The sequence below is a fragment of the Lemur catta genome, chromosome 5 (genome assembly GCF_020740605.2).
Source record: "Lemur catta isolate mLemCat1 chromosome 5, mLemCat1.pri, whole genome shotgun sequence".
NCBI lineage: Eukaryota > Metazoa > Chordata > Mammalia > Primates > Lemuridae > Lemur > Lemur catta.
The window spans coordinates 85,958,784-85,977,630 of record NC_059132.1 but is presented as its reverse complement, the minus strand read 5'-3'; the positions used below and the strand labels follow the sequence as shown (position 1 = coordinate 85,977,630).

At 40.8% G+C, this 18,847-nt stretch overlaps 1 protein-coding gene across 2 annotated transcripts in view; it reads left to right on the top strand.

The window, feature by feature from the left end:
* The first annotated feature begins 2,283 nt into the window (after positions 1–2,283).
* Positions 2,284–18,847, top strand: part of SCOC (short coiled-coil protein) — a 31,793-nt gene continuing 15,229 nt past the window's right edge. Inside the window, exon 1 of one of the 2 annotated variants that reach the window (XM_045552249.1) lies at positions 2,284–2,528. In XM_045552249.1, the coding sequence (XP_045408205.1) occupies positions 2,462–2,528 (67 nt within the window). In that variant the 5' untranslated portion in view covers positions 2,284–2,461. The remainder of the gene's footprint in view (positions 2,529–18,847) is intronic. The other variant, XM_045552250.1, reaches the window with a different exon arrangement.

Sequence of the window (18,847 nt, the reverse complement as noted above, 5' to 3'; positions counted from 1 at the left end):
TTTGGTTTTATAGATGCTTTTGCTAGGTTGATTAACTCTTCTCTTGCATGCCCTTCCTCACTCAATAATTTTGTTCGGCATAGATAATGTAATGGTTAAGAGCACGGACCCTAGAGCCAGGGATCGTGAAAGCCAATCTCAGGCTCCACCACTTACTCAGCGGCACATTTTGTCATTTATTTAAACTCTCTCCATGCCTCAACTCCCTTATTTTTAAAACGGGAATAATATTAATGCCTACCTCATAAGATTGTTGCCTAGCACACAGTAGCTTTTTAAAAAACTGTGTACTGTTATTTCTAGGACTGATAGAGGCTAGATCAGCCAAGAGAGGTATTTTTATGATTCCCAAAGCACTGGTCCATGATTATATATAACAGATAGACTTTCTATAATAAGCAGCTCATATGGGCCATGAGCCTGTGCCTTGCAGACTCTAACTACTGGGAATGTAATTGACCAAGGGCATGAGCTGCTGTGCTCTGAAATCCGTAACTACATTTGCACGGAGGCCTCACTTCCCATCAGCTGCCCCCAGCTCGTAAGTAAGTGCTGCACGAATACTAAGAAAGGGCAGTCCTGGGAGACACAGGACTCTTCTCATGGTCAACTTGGGCTCAAGTGCTCTTTGACAGCCCTGTCAAAACTTCTTTATTCTGAAGGACAAGCTAGGCCTTGCGTTCTACTCTGTCTTCACCCCGGGTCAGACTTGCATCATGGTCTGATGACTCTCCAAACTTTCCTGCCTCCTTCCCTATTTTCTCTCACTCTGTTGATCCCATCTTGGTGTCTGACCCTTACAGGACTTGAACTAATATAGTCGAGCATTCAAACTTCTCTTAGATGTGGCATCCTACTTGCTACCTTATCTCCCACCTCACATGTGTCTTCCACTCTTGGTTCCCAAATGGGCCTGTGCCCTCCTACCTATGAGCTTTTGCCCATGACCCTTCACGAAAAGGCACTGGAAATACCTGGCCATTTCTGCCTATTGAAACCCGCTTGCCACTGATCGTGCATCTCAAATGTCACCTTCTCTAAGCTTTTCAAGATCCTGTCAGCTGGATATTCTTTCCATTCTCTAAACCTCCAGTACTCTTGTCTTTTTTTTTTTTTTAAGAGCTGGGGTCTCACTCTGTTGCCCAGGCTGGAGTGCAGTGGCACGATCATAGCTCACTGCAGGCTTGAACTCCTGGGCTCAGGTGATCCCGCCCCCCACCCCCACCTCAGCCTCCCGAGTAGACTCTTGTTTTTGAACTCATTTTAAGATTCTTAATAGCAATAAATAAATGTCTTACTTTGAACCTCTAAAGTGCCCAGCTTGTATAGAATAGGCACTCAATATTTGCAGAATGTAATTGAAAAATTAGGGGGAACTCTATTCTGGTGACTTTAATTTTTAACATTCGGGATTTCCAACAGCTCACATCCATTTTACTTGATATAGTAACAATGAACTCAGGTGAATTAAAAAAAAAATCCTACGTATCAAAGCACTTAGTGCAGAACGTAGCATGTAGTAACTTAATCTTAATATCTGTTTAAAATACTTCATCAAATTTGGCTAATTTTTTTTCCCCAAAGGTGTGATGGTTTGAAATTCTATAATAGTTTTTGTTTGTCTCTGTATATGAATGTAAGCTAGGGGACTAGAAAAATAATAGTAAAAGAATGCTTCCTCCTCCAACAAGGGGCCCCTGGCATAAGGGTTGACAAGGCCAACACTTCTCCCTTTGGGCTCAACTCCAGAAATAGAAAAGAAACAGCGTGTCATTTTAATGAACTTTTGTAGGGTGAGGAATATATACAGTAATAGGAAAAGGTACTGATGAGCTCAATGCATAGAGAATCTTATTTCTTCACATATGCTGATCATCTACGGTCACTATTGTGGTTGACATTTATCAAGTTCACATTAAGTGCCAGGTACTTTCCATTTAATCCTTGCAACAGACTTGTCCTCATATTACAGGCAGGAAATTGAGGCTCTGAGAGGTTTGGTGACATGGTCCCAGGTCACGCGAGACATTGATAAATCCTTGAGAGGTTTATGGTAGGTATCCAAAAGATATCTTAATTATATACAATCAATTTCTTCCCTGACCTCATCCTAATGCTTTTTGGGCAATTTCCTTGGGCAGTTCAGCCCACAGAAACTGTCATCGAATTGAAGGCAAGGTTTGTCATCTAGCCAGGATACAGGGGGGGTGCCGGTGCAACAGCCTCAGGTAAAGGGTTGTAACTCTTTAACTTAGAGACCTGATCATTTCCGGTTAGGAATGCAACACTCAGGTGAGAACGTCTCAGGTGGAAAGCAGGAAGAGGGTGGCTAGTGCAAGGATCAGATAGCACCTGCTTGGACTCTCACTTATTAATGATTTAACAAGGGCGGTCACATGGGACAACTGCCGCTCTTCTCTGCCCTCATTTTTCTCACTAACAGGTCTGAAAATTGAACAGGATGGACGGGTCCAGCAAAGAGGAGGAAGATAGCACGTTCACCAGCATTTCTCTTGCAGATGACATAGGTAAGGAAAAAAAAACAATGAATTCTCAAACACACAATTCAGCAACTGCTTAGTTTTTTAAAAAATGTAACTTTTATTGTTTTTACTATAATGATAAAACATGCTTATTGTAGAAAACTTGAAAAAATATAGCTACAAAACCAGTTTTTAATTAAGAGCTGTTTTTCTTTTTCCTTTTAAATTAAGTAATAATTTTTAAAGTTCCTGTGGTTATGTTACATGTGCTTTTTAAAATAAATCAACAGATAAAAACATAAAATGTTTATTTCCTAAAAGTTCAGGAAGCATGACCTCAAAGTTGTTACTAAAACAACCTATGACATTATCATCATGTTTGGTTCAATGATAGTCCATTTCTTCTCTATTTTGTAAATTAATTTTATCATTTCTGAAAAATGAGCTAGAATATGCTAGAATTAGCTTTAAGGATTATTTCAGAAAATGTCTGTTTTTTAAGGACAAAGTTTGCTGAATTCAACATGAGAGAAGGGAAAAGGGGGGAGAATGGTTCTAAAATGCTGACGGAAGGGATACCTAGGGCTCATTCAACATCTTGGTGAAAACAGACAGTGTTGAATTGCACAATGTTAACTGGAAACACTTCAAACCTATAAGCACCTAAGTCCTGGTGTGTGTGTGTGTGTGTGTGTGCGTGTGTGTGTGTGTGTGTGGAGGGGGGGGAGGGGGTTGTTTTCTATCCAAGTTTCTTTAGCACAATCATTACAAGAAGCCAGCAAGACTGCAGCTAAGCAATGGGGGTTACTAATTTTGATTAACAGAGAGCAGAGCATGAATATTTAACATCAATTGCTCTTTCATACAGCCACGCTTCTCCACTTTCTCCCTAAATGCTTAGATTCAAAAAGTGTCTTTCTAAAGTGCAGCCAGACAATTAACACAAACCGCCAGCCGGAGCTAAGCTTCCCTCCTGGCACCGCATAAACATGCTGGGGTCTTTGGAAATCAAAGAGGAGTATTTTCAGCCTTTATAAGAGGAGGAAAGGTACAAGGTACGGGGGCTGTTGAGGAAATGGGATACCGCTGTCCTTAACATGCTCCCACCAGGGTGTTTTAGAAAGTGACAGAGCTGCAGAAGGCAGTGAAGGAAACAAAGGCGGAGGGAAAGCTAAGTTTCTTAGCTTCCAGAAGGCACCATGAGCGAGTGTGTGCACAGAGAGCCCTGCATGCTGTGGGCGGGTGCGGCTCATGGAGTATGTGCTTGCTTGGAAGGTGACTCAGCTCAGAAGTCTTTCTGCATTATAACGTGGGCTGAGCCTGGAAGCAGGGTCGCTGGTGGTGCCAAGCCTTTCTGAAACCACTCTCTCATCCACACCATCACACCCCCAACTGTCCCCTCCATGTTTCATCCTCTGCCACTCTCACACTTCCAGTGGAGAAAAAAGCAGGAGAGGAATTTAAATGTAGATGTCCAGTCCACTGTTTGCAATGGTTTTGAAAGAGGCTCTGTAGGCGTCGCTTGCTAACTTGGTCTGACCCGGTTAACAGTGAATAACCCAAGAAGGGGTGGGCAACGCGTACTCCCGGGTGGCGGTGAGAGTGAGAGGTCAGACACCTCCCTGCTCCCTCTCACAACCTCCTCCTCCTTGGTTAGACGGAGTCACAGAATCTTAGTGCATAAAGGGCCTTTGGGGAGGGTCCAGCCTGGTGACCAGTGGTGGACTCAGGAACTAGCACTAATTTGTTTTTCTATTTCAAAATGGCAAATGGAAATTGTTTTATATACATGTGACAAAAATGCACCAGTTAACTGAAACACCATGTTTCTTTGGCTTTTGGAAACAATTTTATCCATTTGATGTGGTAGCACTGATTAGCTCTTATTCATAAGAGGTTCTTGGGCTTTGAGAACTAAAAAGTAGGAAAACAAATTATTATGAAGTAGATGGAGCTCGTTTAGTAGACATCATTTGTTCAAATTGTAGAATCCATGCAAGAATAAAGCATTAAAAAGGTATTGCTTGTGTTGCAAGAAAGTTTAGTGCAATTTCTTACTTTTCTTTTTGTAACACACACACATACATATGTATGCACATGCATACATATGCATATATGTAAAAAGGAGACCCAGAGAGGTTGAGTGTTTCACCCAAGATTGCAGAGCCAGACTGGATAGAAAGGAAGCATTTATTGAACTCTTGTGTTCAATAGGTTCAATACTAAATGTAATAGATTCAATAAATTTGTTGAGTTCCAGATACAACGCTAGGTCCTTTTTACATCTTATTTAATCTTTACAACATCATTGTGATATTAGTGTCCTGTTTTACAGATAATAAAACTGTGGCTCAAATTTTTTAAGTAACTTGCTCAAAGCCACCCCCCAGGAAGTGGGAGAGCCCAAGTTCAAACCTGAGTCTTACGTGGTTGCAGACACTTCAACTAAGCACGCTTCTCATCTTCCTATTCCCAGATGGATAGTGAGTGGTAACAACTGTGTTTCTTCATGCGTGGCTCTTCAGTAGTTTGTTGGAGCTGGGTACCAGAGAAAACCTTACCCCCCTTAATAAACTCTAAAAATTATAAACCTTCTAGGCTTTAGTGGATCTGCCTTGTTGATTACCCAGAAAGACATTGGTGACATTGGCTGCTGGATGCTGGCCACGTGTGATATTGGAAGCTGCTAGAGTCGGAGGCTGTCACACAGAACAGCTTGTTTCTATGCCCCCATTACACCACTTCTTTTCTTATTCAGCGAATGGCAAGAGAAAGGGGAAGGAAGTTCTTGCTAACTCTGGAAAAGGTTTATTTGGGGCGAGGACTGAAGGCGTTGTCTGGTTTACCTTTGGATTCCATTTATTTAAGTAATACTACTTCCTGTTAGTATGCAGCAGTGAGAGCTGGCAGTGCCAGCAGTTACTCAAGTCACACACCAGTGATGCTCTGTAAATTCATTTATAGGTTAGTTGTATGGATTTCAGAACAAATGTCCCTGTAGGAACAAGGTTACAAATGATAGGATTCCAGACCAGTCCATCCTGTCTAACCCCGTGAGTCCCAGACTGTGTGCCAAGGTGCCCAGGGGCATGGGGGGCGGGAGTCTCAACCTCTGTCAGACACTCGGAGAAGAACTTCTGCCTGGTGGTCATTCACCATTTCACACTGGATTGAGCTACTTTTTTTTCAATGACATCATCCCTTTTGATGCTAGGTTTTCTGTGGTTGCTGTGATTAAAGCAAATTCTTTGTAGGTAATGAGGGTGGCAGTTTGAGAAGGTTGGAGAAGTTATGCAGTACCCAACAGGTACACACACCCCATAAGTAATTGTGAATGAAGTAAAGTGTTTTCTTTCAATTTAGGTGTTGTAGTTTTTCACATGGCTACTGAGTTTTTAGGGCCTAAGGATGTTACTGAAATGTTTGGATCTAAATACTTAATACATGGAACTGTCTGTAGTTTCTCTTGGCCTTGGAGCACTGTGAAAAAATTACCGAGACACTAGGAGCTTCATAAACCAAGATATGCATAGTGTGGAAATCTCTGGTCTAAGCTGTGCTACTGCTGAACTGGCCTCACTTGGGACCTCAGGGGTGGGAGCCACACAAGGCAGGACAAAAGACAGTTGAGGGTATTGATGTCGCCTCCTTCCTGAGTTTCTGCTCCCCTGCCTTTGATGCCACTGCATGTCTCAGGTTCCCCTTTAACTTCTTTCATCTCTCATCTCAGGCTCCTTTGGGAACCCATTTCCTCCGTGTTTTCCCCAGGATTCTGTCCTTGGCTACTTTTGTTCTCTGTCTAGACATACTCTGCGAGATCCCATTACTCCCAGTTCTGTTTGCACTGTCCACGCTACATCCCAGTGACTTTAAAACAGGTTGCAAATTCAAACACCTTCAGGGCCAGGCAATGTGTATGTGGAAAAGAGACAATGGTCCACCATCATTTGTTTCATTCAATTTCCAAAACAAACTGTTGAAATTTCAATTATGTTTTCAGTGGATTAGGTTTTTCATCATGTGTCTTTTAAATATACCAGGCATTGCTCTTACTGTGGTTTATTTCACAATGGCATCTCAAGTTTAATTCGTTCAAAGACATGCTTTGTTTGCATGTTAAATATATGGGAACATTCTTCACTTCTCACTATTTGCCTTGAGATACACAGTCCTCTTGGACTAGATTTCATTTTCTACTTTTTTTCTTATTTATTAAATTGATAAAAATTGTATACAATGATGGTGTACAACATGATGTTTTGATGTATATATACATTGTGGAATGGCTAAATCAAGCTAATTAACATATAAATTACCTCAAATACTTATCATTTTTGTGGTGAGAACACTTAAAATCTACCCTCTTAGCAATTTTTAAGCATACAAGATATTGTTGTTAACTATAGTCACCATGATGTACACTAGATCTCTTAGACTTATTCCTCCTATCTAACTGAAATGTTGTATCCTTTGACCATCTCTCAATCTCCCCACCCCTAACCTCTAGTAACCATCATTCTCCTCTCTGCTTCTAGGACTTTGACTTTTTTAGATTCCATATACAAGTGAGATCACGTAGTATTTGTCTTTCTGAGCCTGGCTTATTTTACTTAACATAATGTCCTCCACGTTCATCCACGTTGTTGGAAATGGCAGGACTTCTTTCTTTTTTAAGGCTGAATTCTTCCACTGTGTATATATATACTACATTTTCTTTATGCATTTATCTGTCAACAGGCATTTAGGTTCTTTCCATATGTTGGTTATTGTAAATAATGCTGTAATGAACATGGGACTGAAGGTATCTCTTCCACATACTGATTTCAAATCCTTTGGCTGTGTACCCAGTAGTGGGATTGCTGGATAACATGGTAGTTCCAGTTTTAATTTTTTGAGGAACCGCCACACTGTTTTCCATAATGGCTACTTAATGTACATTTCCATCAACAGTGTACAAGGGTTCCCTTTTCCCCACAGCCTGGCCAGCACTTATTATCTTTCATTTTTTTGGTAATAGCCATCCTAACACATGTGAAGTGGTGACTCATTGTGGATTTAGTTTGCATTTCTCTGATGATTAGTGATGTTGAGAATTTTTTCATATAACTGTTCGCTGCTTGTATGCCTTCTTTTGAGAAAGGTCTATTCAGGTCCTTTGCTCATTTTTTAATTGGAATATTTGTTTTCTTGCATTTTCTACCTTTGATTGAGGTAAGAGAACACAAAATAGTTTACTTTCCTCTTAACTCTACCATAAGAAAATAACAGGGCAATTGTGATGGTAAAGTGACAACCAACACTGAGCCTCAGGCCAGGGGGACAGCTGGGAAAGGTGAGGGCTGCAGCTCCCAGAAGGCCTGTGCCCGGCTCAAAGGCCAGAGCTGCTTCCTGCTTCTAATTCACTATTGCCATGGAGGGACAGAAATGCACATAAGTGGAATTTTTAAGAGACACTGGATATTTTGATTTTTGTACAATTTCCTGATTTTTCCATGTTTTTCACCTAATCCTAATTTTAAAAACAACAGTACAGGGATCCAAACAAAACACATCTGCAAGACAGATGTGAAAGCAGAAGAAACTATTTTCTGACTTCTGTTCTTGAATCTATTGCTTGTCTTCATCTCTCTTCTGAGTTTCCAATTCATATTCCAGTTGCTTGCTAGACACCTGGATATCTCCCAGGTGTCAAATAAACTCATCCTTTCCCCCCAGTCTCTTCCTATTTGTGTATTCATAATTTCAATTAATGGCCCCAGCATCCACCCAGTTACTTAAGCTAGAAATCCATATGTCATTCCTTCTCTCTCACAATCTGATCAATCACTGATTCTTGTTGACTTGACCTTGAAAATGTTTCTCAGATAAATCTGGCCTTCTCTGTCCCTACCACCACTTCCTGGATCAGGTCCTTATTATTCTCCACGTAAACCACAGCACCAACCTCCCAACTGTTCTTCCTATTTCCATTTTTATCCCTTCAAATCTACCCTTCACATTGACCATATCCACCTCTCCCTGCAGAGAACAATCAATGCCTCGCATCCCCTGCTGGATAAAGTCCAAGACACTTAGCATGGCATTTAAGGTTTCCCGTTTCCTGGCTCTACCCAGCTCTTCAGTGTCATTTCCTGCCACACAATTTTGGCTCAGTAGGGGACACTTAATGCTCCATCTACACACTGCCTACTTCGTGCCTCTGGGCTTTGTGCTGCTCCCCCCTTTGTCTGGAATGACACTTCCGCCTTTCTCTTTGCCTGGCCAATTCCTACTCATCCTTTAAGACCCCTCTCAGGCATCACTTCCTCCAGGAAGCCTTCCTTGATCTTCCCAGGCTGAGTTAGATTTCCTTTCTCCTTGCTGACAACCCCAAGCATACTTCTCTCTGTTTTTTTTTTCACAGCATATTGTATTTGTGTATGTGTGTGTGTGTGTCTGTGTGTGTCTCTCTGTGTGTGTAACTCAATATACTACAAGCTTCTAAAAGACAAAGCCTGTGTTTTTAAATGTCTGCACTGAGTGCAGTTCAAATGGCTCAACACATTTTGGCTAAAGAATTCTGACTAAATGTGTGTGTGCTGGGGTGAAGGCCAGTTTAGGCAGGTAGGGTTGACTCCTAGGGTCAGCTATCCTAAATTGTTTCCACTTCTTAGAGCTTCTTTTCTGTCTCCACTTCTGGGCCAATGTAGTTCTGTTTTGGGAACACCTTTCTTCAGCACCTGCTGCCACATGCCGGTGGCAGACAGGACCTGGTTGTTTGAAGAATTGGCACAGGGTAGCGTGGCAGCAAGGGCTTGAATGTTGGAGTCAGAAATGCTTAGATTTGAATCTGTTAGACTTTGAGCAAGTTATTTACCATCCCTGAGTCCCAGTTCCCCCAGCTGCAAAATGATCACAAGACTATGTCTCAGAATTGTTTTGAAGATTAAATGAAATAATAACGGAAGCTTCTTGAACCAGCCTGGCGTAGAGTGAGTACTCAGTACATTTTCGTCCCTCCGCTGCCCACTTCAAGGAGCTCGCTCAAGAGTTTCTTAAAAGGCTCTGAGGTTTGTCCCCATCGGTTCTCATGGTAACGGCGTGTCCTGCGGCCATCGCGCCGCGAGCAGGCGCTGCCTGTTGCCTCCTCCTGATGAGGAAGGGGAGGTGGATATGAACAAACTCTTTAAACAAGAGCATGATTCTTTTCTGATAAATATAATGAAGCCACTCTTCCCTCTTCATCCCAGCCCTCGCCGCCTCCCCGTCGATGTCCTTCCCGTCGCTTTTCTCCTTTATGCCTCAGCCTCCTTCCTGACTCCGCTCTCTCAAGCCTCTCCTGAATAATATTCAAAGCTGCGGCTGCGTCCGCTTTTGGCATCGGCCAATTAGCCCTCATTGTAAGGTTGTAATATGCTTCCCAGAGAAGTGGCACAATTGTTGTGCGCTTTTATGCAGGGCTGCTTCCTACCACTGTATGGAAAATGTAACAATACCCCCTCACGCCCTGCTGAAAGCAGCCTGGGTCTGAAAAGCTTTCAGAAGGCCATCTGCCACCCCCTCGCCAAGCAGAAGATCAGACACGAGGCCCTGCATTAGTTAGCACTCCAAGTAAAAGGTATCAAGGGTCCGGACTCCTTTTCATCCCATCCTCCATTATAATACGGGCTAAAGAAGGAAATAGACTTGTGGCTACCCAGCTGAGAGAACACTGAGCCGTAGCAGGAGTCCTGCCAGTGAAAAGGGAGCAGGCCTTTCTTCTCTGACGGTGAATGGAGCCAGTGTTCGCAGCCAGCACCAGCCTTCCCGGTGTCCGCTGCACGGCTGGTAATAGCTCTCCGGGTTACACCGGGCATCTTGGGAGATAACCGTGCAGATGAGAGTCCCAGAGTGGGAGCACTGTTGAACAAGGTCACAAGGATGTGGCAAGTGTCAGCTGTGCGTGTGCTAGGCCGGACCAGGGAAGCCCCCCTCCCCGTCATCTCTATTTACATCCTACAATGAATTTGGCCATGAATATTAATTGAAAAGATTATTCAGACATCTTCAAGAGTGTCAGAAAAGATCATCTCCAGTATGTTGGAAATGTTATTTTTAGTGAAATCGGACAAGTATAGTCATTGCACCAGCAATAGCAGAAAGTTTTAGCAAATCTTAATTGGCATGTGGGATCCATGTAAGTGTGGATAATGACAGGGGCAGAGTGAAATATCTGTTCCTGTAAGCTGAAGATAATATGGACAGTGGCATTAGGAAAACCTCCCCTGGCCCAGCAAAATGCCTTAGAGACTTAGCATGAGAGATTCAATAAGGAAAAGGAGATTAACTCTGCTTCTCAGCAGCTTCTGAGAGCGGTATGGCTCTGGGGTCACTAATGTATTGCTAGAAATTGTAAGTGCTCTTTCTGCGAAGAAATCTTCAATCAGAAGAAATCCACTTAACTGAAATAAATGATCTAGCATAATAATGCAAAACTAGTTTTAATAAACAAGCTTAAGAAATGGAGTGTTAGGGCAATATCTAATCCTTTCAGTAATTTAGAATGTTTTCTAATTTTCTCATCAAAGAATAAGTATTAATATTTTGACTCTTCTATTAAAAGACAAAACTGTCCATCAGTTGCCTATATGTTTTTTCTTCATTAGATTAATACAAACAAAAAGGGGTGGAGGAGTTAGAATTTTTCCATGTTACATTTATATGAAATCTTTCATTATTGTGCTAAATTTTTTTCTGGAGAAAATTCCAGAGGAGACCTGGAAAATCAGGGGTGAGTTTTATTTACCTGAGCTCATGAGCTAATGAGATGCTGACCCTTCCCAGGTCCATGTCCTGTCGAGAAGGGGTCAGGGTGGCTGAAAGCACCTTCATTTCACAAAGGGCCCATGGATTAGATCAGCTTTGGACACACTTCCCCTTACACGCCTCCTGCCTGCTTGACTTGTTCAGAATTTGAGAAACGGACCTTGGTTTCCTTAGAGAACCTTAAGATTCCCTTGGCCTCCAAAGATAGTCAGGGGCGCAGAGAAGAGGGGAACATCGGCCCTCTAAGAACAGAACAAATTAGATAATCAGCTTCTGTTGGGTTCCCCAACCCTAGAAATAAACATTTTAAATGATCCAAAAGCTATTATGTGACCCTACTGGAAACAATGTATTTGCCAATCACAGAGCCAGAGTTATTGTAGAAGCTGTTCCAGAAAGATATGTTTTGCTTTCCTAGATAGACTTTAGTATTCATTTGTAATTCACAGCGTTGCAAACATAAAAGACTCAGCAGCAGCCCCTATGAATGGACTGCAAGAATAGCGAGCCCCCCTGGCTGCCTTTCTGTGAGTGACCTGGGTCCTCCCTCCACCAGCCGCCTTGGGACGCACACAGTCAACAGCAGGCTCTTTTCAACCCTGACGGACTTTCTTTCCCTTTTAATCATTGTTCCCTTGTTTCTCCACACACACGTCTCATTGTCAGCTTAATGACTTTGGCTCAGAGTACTTGGCTGCGCACATGCGCGGTTCTCATTGCCGGTGGTGTGACGTTAGTAAAAGCTGCTTGAAAGAGCTTGTATTTTAAAACACATTCCTCTTTTCTTATCCCTCCTGAGAATCTTTACTACTTTTTTTGCAGCAGACAAAAGGCTCTACTATTGTTTTTTCATGCATGTGAATATTTCGCTTTCATTTTCATTCTTGGTTGCAAGGTTAGTGGATTTTTCTAAGGTCACTATAACTAGTTGGACAGCTTCGTCTATAAAAAGGTTTACAGGATTTTTTAAAACAATATTTCTTATTTTTTATTTTGGAATTTTAAATGACTTGAGCTGTATGCTATAACAATGTTTCTCAACTCACACATGGTGGATTTCTGTCCCTTCAAAGCAGAAGCCCTTTAACATACTGTCAACGTGGAATTTCTGTAATAAAATGTTACTGATGTATAATCTGAGAGACTCTTCAGTTTGCAGTGACTGTTGATCCCAAACACTAAATTTCTCAGCCAATATCGCTGTATGAAATATTTAGTGATCTAAATACAGCTGTATGAAATATTTAGTGATCTAAATACAGCTGCCCTGGGAGAGCCTATATTTCAAAGAATTTCTCAAAGAAGATTTTTTTGCAGAATTTTTTTTTTAATTAATACAAACACTAACTTTTTTATTTGTCCATTTTGTAACTTGGGACATTATCCTTTCTTCATAAAATGTGATCATTTGACTGTGAAAGGAACTAGGCAAATTCATAGCTAATTGATCGATTTTCTTTTTTTTAAGCTTTCATTTTTTCTTTTCTTTTCTTTCTTTCTTGGGTTTTTTGTTTTTTTTTTTTTTTTTTTTTTTTGAGAAAGGGTATCATTCTGTCGCCCAGGCTGGAGTGCAGTGTAAACTCCTGGGCTCCAGCAATCCTCCTGCCTGGGCTTCCTGAGTAGCTGGGACTATAGGTGTGCACCACCATGCCCGGCTATGATCATTTTTTAAAAGCATACAGTGCATGTAACATTCTGCCATGTTCTAGTGATTACATCTTTAAGAGTATTGTTTTTTTTCTTAAAGAACTGTTTTGGGGGAAGCAGAAGAACTGAAGTAGGAATTAGAGAAAGATATTAATCAGATGTCCTAGTTTTCCTGTAGGTTCTCAATTCTGCCAACAATTAGAAAATCAGTTGGTTTCTTAAGAATTCCTAGTTAACTCTTTGGGTTCTTGTCATGTAAAAAGTAACTTCATCACTCATCAGGAATAACTAAGAAAGTCACAAAAAAATAAATATCCAGAGTAAGCCCACATTTTACTAATTAGTCATTACCTCTTAGATGAATAATGATGATAAACATTTATTAATAGCGTATTATGTGCCATGTGCTGTGCTAAGAACTTTACATATATTATCTCATTTAATCCACTCAAATATCATGCTATAGTAATTATTATCCTTGTTTTTCAGTTTAAAAACTGGGGCTCAGAAAGTTTTAGTATCTTGTACAATGCAGAGCTGGGATTCTAGCCCAGGTATGAGTGACTTCAATGCCTTTTGTCAAATGACAATATATCAAGATAGAAATTACTAGGTAGGTAGCAAAACTGCACTATACTGACTAGGTATGTATTGAATAATGAAATATGATCCTCTAGTTATGTTATGAGGTCAGTGTTTCAAAAATATAATCATGGAATCAGAGGGCAAGAGGAGCCCCAGAGGCTCTCTAACAATATTGGAATATGCTCAGACAAGGAAGGTATAATGTAAAATTGTATCTATGTTGTGATTACAACCATGTAAAAGTAACTCATATATTTGGACTAGAATGGGAAGGGAACTTGGAAAATTGTATTTGTGTGAAGGGATTATAGGTCATTAGATTTTCATGTTATATTTATGCAATAACTTTTTCTTAAAAAGTAAGATTAACACTAGAGTTTTTCAAATATATGGAAGTAAGGTATTAATCTTAACATGGGTGCAAATTTTGAGATGCATGTGAAAATACCAGTGCGTGGTTTATGGAAACCTATCGCAGCACCACCACTGCTTTGCGTTCTAACGATGCATGCAAAAAGTTTTCTTAGAAAATATAAAATGTAGAAAGTGATAAATTTAGCTATGGGACACCCAAGGAACAGAGGGTGGGGAGTGGGAGATATAATACACAAATTGTAACTGTCACCCTTCAGCACAGTCATAGCCTTTTCATTTCATTTTATCTTTTATTTTGAAATATTCTCAAACTACAGAAAATTTGCAAGTACCCTAAAAAAGGATTCTTTTTCCTGAAATATTTGAGAGTAAGTTGCCAACCTAATACCACATCACCTCTGGATACTTTAGTGTGTGTTTCCTACAAACAAGGACTTTCTCCTTCCTAACCACAATACAACCAACAGAATCAGGAAAATAACATTCCTACATTTCTCTCATTTAATCTTCAAAACCCACAGAAGTTTCACCAGTTGTCTTCACAATACCCTTTATAGAAAAAGTGTCTAGTTCAGAATCATACAGGGCATGTAGTTGTCATGTCCCTTTAGCTTCCTTCAATCTGGAACAATTGCTCAATCTTTTCTTGACTTTCATGACCTGGATACCTTTAAAGATTACATGGCAGTTATTTTGTGAAATGTTCCTCAATTTGTGTTCATCCGATGTTTCCTCATGATCAGTAAGTTTAGCAAGAATATCACAGAAGTGATACTGTCTTCTTTTCATTGCATCCTATCAGGTGGCACATATTAATAATTTCTCTTTTCCCTTCACTATTCAGGTTAACTTTGATCCCTTGATTGTGGTGGTGTCTTACTCATTTTTCTTTAGTAATGAGCAAGTATTCTGGAAGGGGATATTTTGAGACTATTTAAATATTCCATTTCACATCAAACTACTTATTTATTTATTTATATCAGAAAAAACTCATGGTTTCCTAATGTATTGTGTGTTATAACCCTCAGTCCATCTTTAGGGAAGGAGAAGAAGAGCCACCTGTTATCTTAAAATTGTATATATGGTATTTTAATCAAGTGTACATGGATTCTGTTCCTACTGCCTTGAATTATGTGAATTCTCACTTGTACTCACTTCATTCTTCTCCCATAAATTAGTCTCCAAGCTTATGTTCAACAGAGATAGGGAAGAGTGACCAAAAAGGAAACATTGAATATTCCTTTATTAATTTATCCATTTAACAATTATTTAGTGAGAGCCTACGATGTAGGCACTTGATTTAGGCTGTCTGGTTTGAGTCTCAGGCCTCTCCTTCTGCAGTGAATGGCCACTGGATGGAAGGGGGTGTAGACAGCACATGTTCCTATTGTCATGTGACTGGACTCACCAAAGTTGTTAGCTTTAATTTCCTACAGGAGATAAAGTGTTTATAAACCGAACATTGTTATTTTCACATGGATCTCAAATCCAGGACTCAACATGAGGATTATGACCTTGACTTCTACGTATCAGATAATTCCACTTTGACAAAATGGTGACACAGAGCAGAGCTGTCTTTGTCATTTCGCCATTTTATTTTTCCTAACCCTTCTTCCTAAATTGTTGTAAGAAAAGCACTTCATCACAGTCAGTCTTATTTTCATCAGTCTAATAGAAGTTGACCAATAGTAGCATCTTTAACTTGTTATATCTCATGGCTTCTCTTTTTCTCCCTTTTTCATCCTTCCCTCCACAAATGTTTTATCCACTCTGCCCTTTGTCTTTAGCCAGACTTTTATCCTCTCTTGATTGCTCTCTGTGGCCTGTGTCTCCTCTCCATTGCCACGTTCTGTCCCCCTCCCCTTCCCTTGTCTCTCTGTGTTCCTGGCCCTCCTCCTTTCTCATCCTGATCTGAGGGTCTGACCTTTGCATTCCTCGCTCCTCTGGTCTTACAGCTGATTAATGCTCCTAACACTCCCTATTGTGTTGATGGCTTAAGGGTTTGAGATAAAGCAACACCTGACTAATCTGAGTTGAATAATTTTTAGAAAAGTTTTAGCTTTGTTATTTTAAAGAAAAGGAAGTCTTTTGCTCAGATAAATATGAGTTTATGCACGGATAATTTACATTGCTGAAGGGTTACAATCATTGCTGCTAGGTCTATTAACTGTTCACATACAAACATTGCTGTTAAGGCTATTTCCCATGTTTATTATTCACTTATGGAATATGCGCTTTCCTTAGGCAGCATTGAGCAATGGTTAAATTTCCAAGTTCTGCAGTTGAAGTCCCTGGAATCAAATCCTGGCTCAGCCAGCTGTGGTAGTATTGGGCATGTTATTTAACCTCTCTGAACTTTAGTTTGCAGTTGACAACTACTGCATGGCTGCGTTAGCCTAGGGTGCACCCCCCCCTTCTCAGCCGGGGTTCTGAGAGGGAACTTAGCCCTCCCTCCTAAGGCATCCATTGTATCCGATGAATTAAATTCTCTCCTCGCATCTAGAAAGGTACTAGTTATTTACCATTCTTGGAGAATCGAGAAAGTGTCATTCAAATTCTTTTCTGTGTTCTGTGGTTCATTTGGGGAAACCTTGTTGAGAGAGGCTGGGATGCTTAAACAGAAATTTCTCTTTGGAAAACTGCATAAAGTTGACTCAGCCTTCTTAAAATGGTGATTCCATTTTAAGAAGGAGGAAGAACTTATATTTCTATCCTGTAGAATTTCTATTCATTCGGACCAAGAGCTCCTTGATTTATTAAAGCTCTTATTATTGCCTACAAATCAAAGATTAACTGAAATTCCACTAGTATTTCAGATTGTGTACATTATTTTGTATTTTTCATTCAGTACTTTTTATAGAATGAGAAAAATTTCTTTAATAAACTTTGTTCTGATTATTATTGCCCTGTAAGAACTTACCCCACAACTTAGTATTGTAAAGGAACAGCCATTTTATTTTGCTATTTTGTGGCTCAGCGATTCAGAAAAGGGCTTAGCTGAGCGGTTCTCCCTTAGGGGGTCTTGCGAGTGGCTGCAGTCAGAGGTCAGCTGGGGCTGCTGTCCCTGACATTTGACCAGCTGGACATCCAAGATGGCTCTCTTACACGGCCGTGGTGGAAGCTGGCTGTTGACTGGTAGCTAAGCTGGGGATGTCAATGAGGGCACCTGCACGTGGCCTGTCAGTACGTTGGCTTTGGGGAAGTTGTGTTTCTGCTTGGTGGTTGGTTTTCCCCAGAGCAAGTGTTCTAAGACCACCAGGTTGTGTGGCCTTTTATAACCGATGCTTAGAAGTCACATAGCCTCACTTCCGTCCCACTCCATGGGGAGAGGCAGCCCCAAGACTGCTCAGATTCAAGGGGAAGGAACACAGGACAGCAGGTCTATGAGAGGATGTCAAAGAATTTGTGACCAGTTAAAAAAATCACCATAGACGGTCTTCCACACACAGATTATTTACATCCTTCCAGATACAAAATACATTTACCTTGTCCCAAGATCCCCCAAAAGTCTCATCTACTATGACACTGTCTTAGGCTCAAGATGCGGGTTCTCAGGACACTGATGCAGATATGGACGAGGCTCCTCTCTCTGCACACATGTGAATTAAACATTCTCTGTTCCACACACACCCAAGACACAGCAGTGATGTGGGGATAGGATAGTGTTTACAGCATGGAACTGTAAACGCGACCAAGGGTTTGCTTCAGCCACATACGCTCGTACTACCTGGTAAGCAGTTTGCTATAGTGGAAAAGGAATTAGACTCGGAAGACTTTTAGTCCCAGCCCAGCGATGAGACTTCAAGCAAGTCACTTTACCTCTCTGGGTCTCGTTTGCCACACATGATGAAATGAAGACTAATAAATCCCTCTGAGGGCTCTTTCAGCTCACAAGTTTTGTGAGTCTATGAAATGCCAAAATTGTACTATTTGGATATGAACAGACAAAAATCACCATGCATAATTAAGATCATTCCACAAGTACAAAATGGAACTAAATGAAGGATAAAAATTAAGTAAATAATAAAGGTAATAAAGAAGCAGATTTTTTTTTTTTTGGTGAAATAAAAACTTATTTTGAACCAATCTGGCCACTAGAGGTCACCAATATACCACCTCAGAGAATAAATAGGCTCCCATCACTAACAGTTCCCAATCTATGGCCTCTAAACATTGGCTTTTCATTTGCCACGAATACCTGCTGACAGTTGTCAGAGACATATGTTATGATGAGGTGACATCAGTTGTCACTCTAGGTGATGTTCCACCTGTGCCTAATGTAAGTGTCAAGAACCGCCACCGGAACAGTAAGGAGAATTATTTCTTTGGCTTTTCTGCCCTCTCACCGGGATGTGATAAGGGGAGAGGAGATAATCTGATGGAAAGTGATATGAGCTTTGAGGTGAAAAGACACTGTGGAGCTCCGGTGTGATCCTCTAAGGCAGCATAGACACGTCTGCTCTTTATGTCACAGACAAAGTGAGGACCTGGAGCAGAATATTCATTCATTCATTCAGCCAATATTTGTGGACGTGCATTCAGGCACTGTGCTGGGCAATGGGGCCACATTAATGGAAGATGCAGTTGCTACTCTCATGGAATTTAAGAGCTCCCGCAGAGGTGGTTTCTAACCAGATTCAGCTAGTATTTACACCATGCCAACTTCCCTCTGATTTTCTTATTTCATCTTCCCGCTTGCAGCACAGCAAGGGTCAGTGGATTTTTTTCTGAAGTGATGCTAGAGGTACACTCTAGGCCTTTTACATCAAGTCTAGAATGGAACCACAGAGATACCTGCATGAAAATGTTACAATGCTGAATTCAGCTGTGGCCAAGGATGCTTGTTAGGGAAAAAAAATCTAATAAAATATATTTTAACATAAAACTCTTTGGATGGGAGAAACAATGCTCCAAGTAAAGTTAATGCCTGAAACATAAAGATCCATAGAGATCTCCTGTGAAGAACTTCTGTG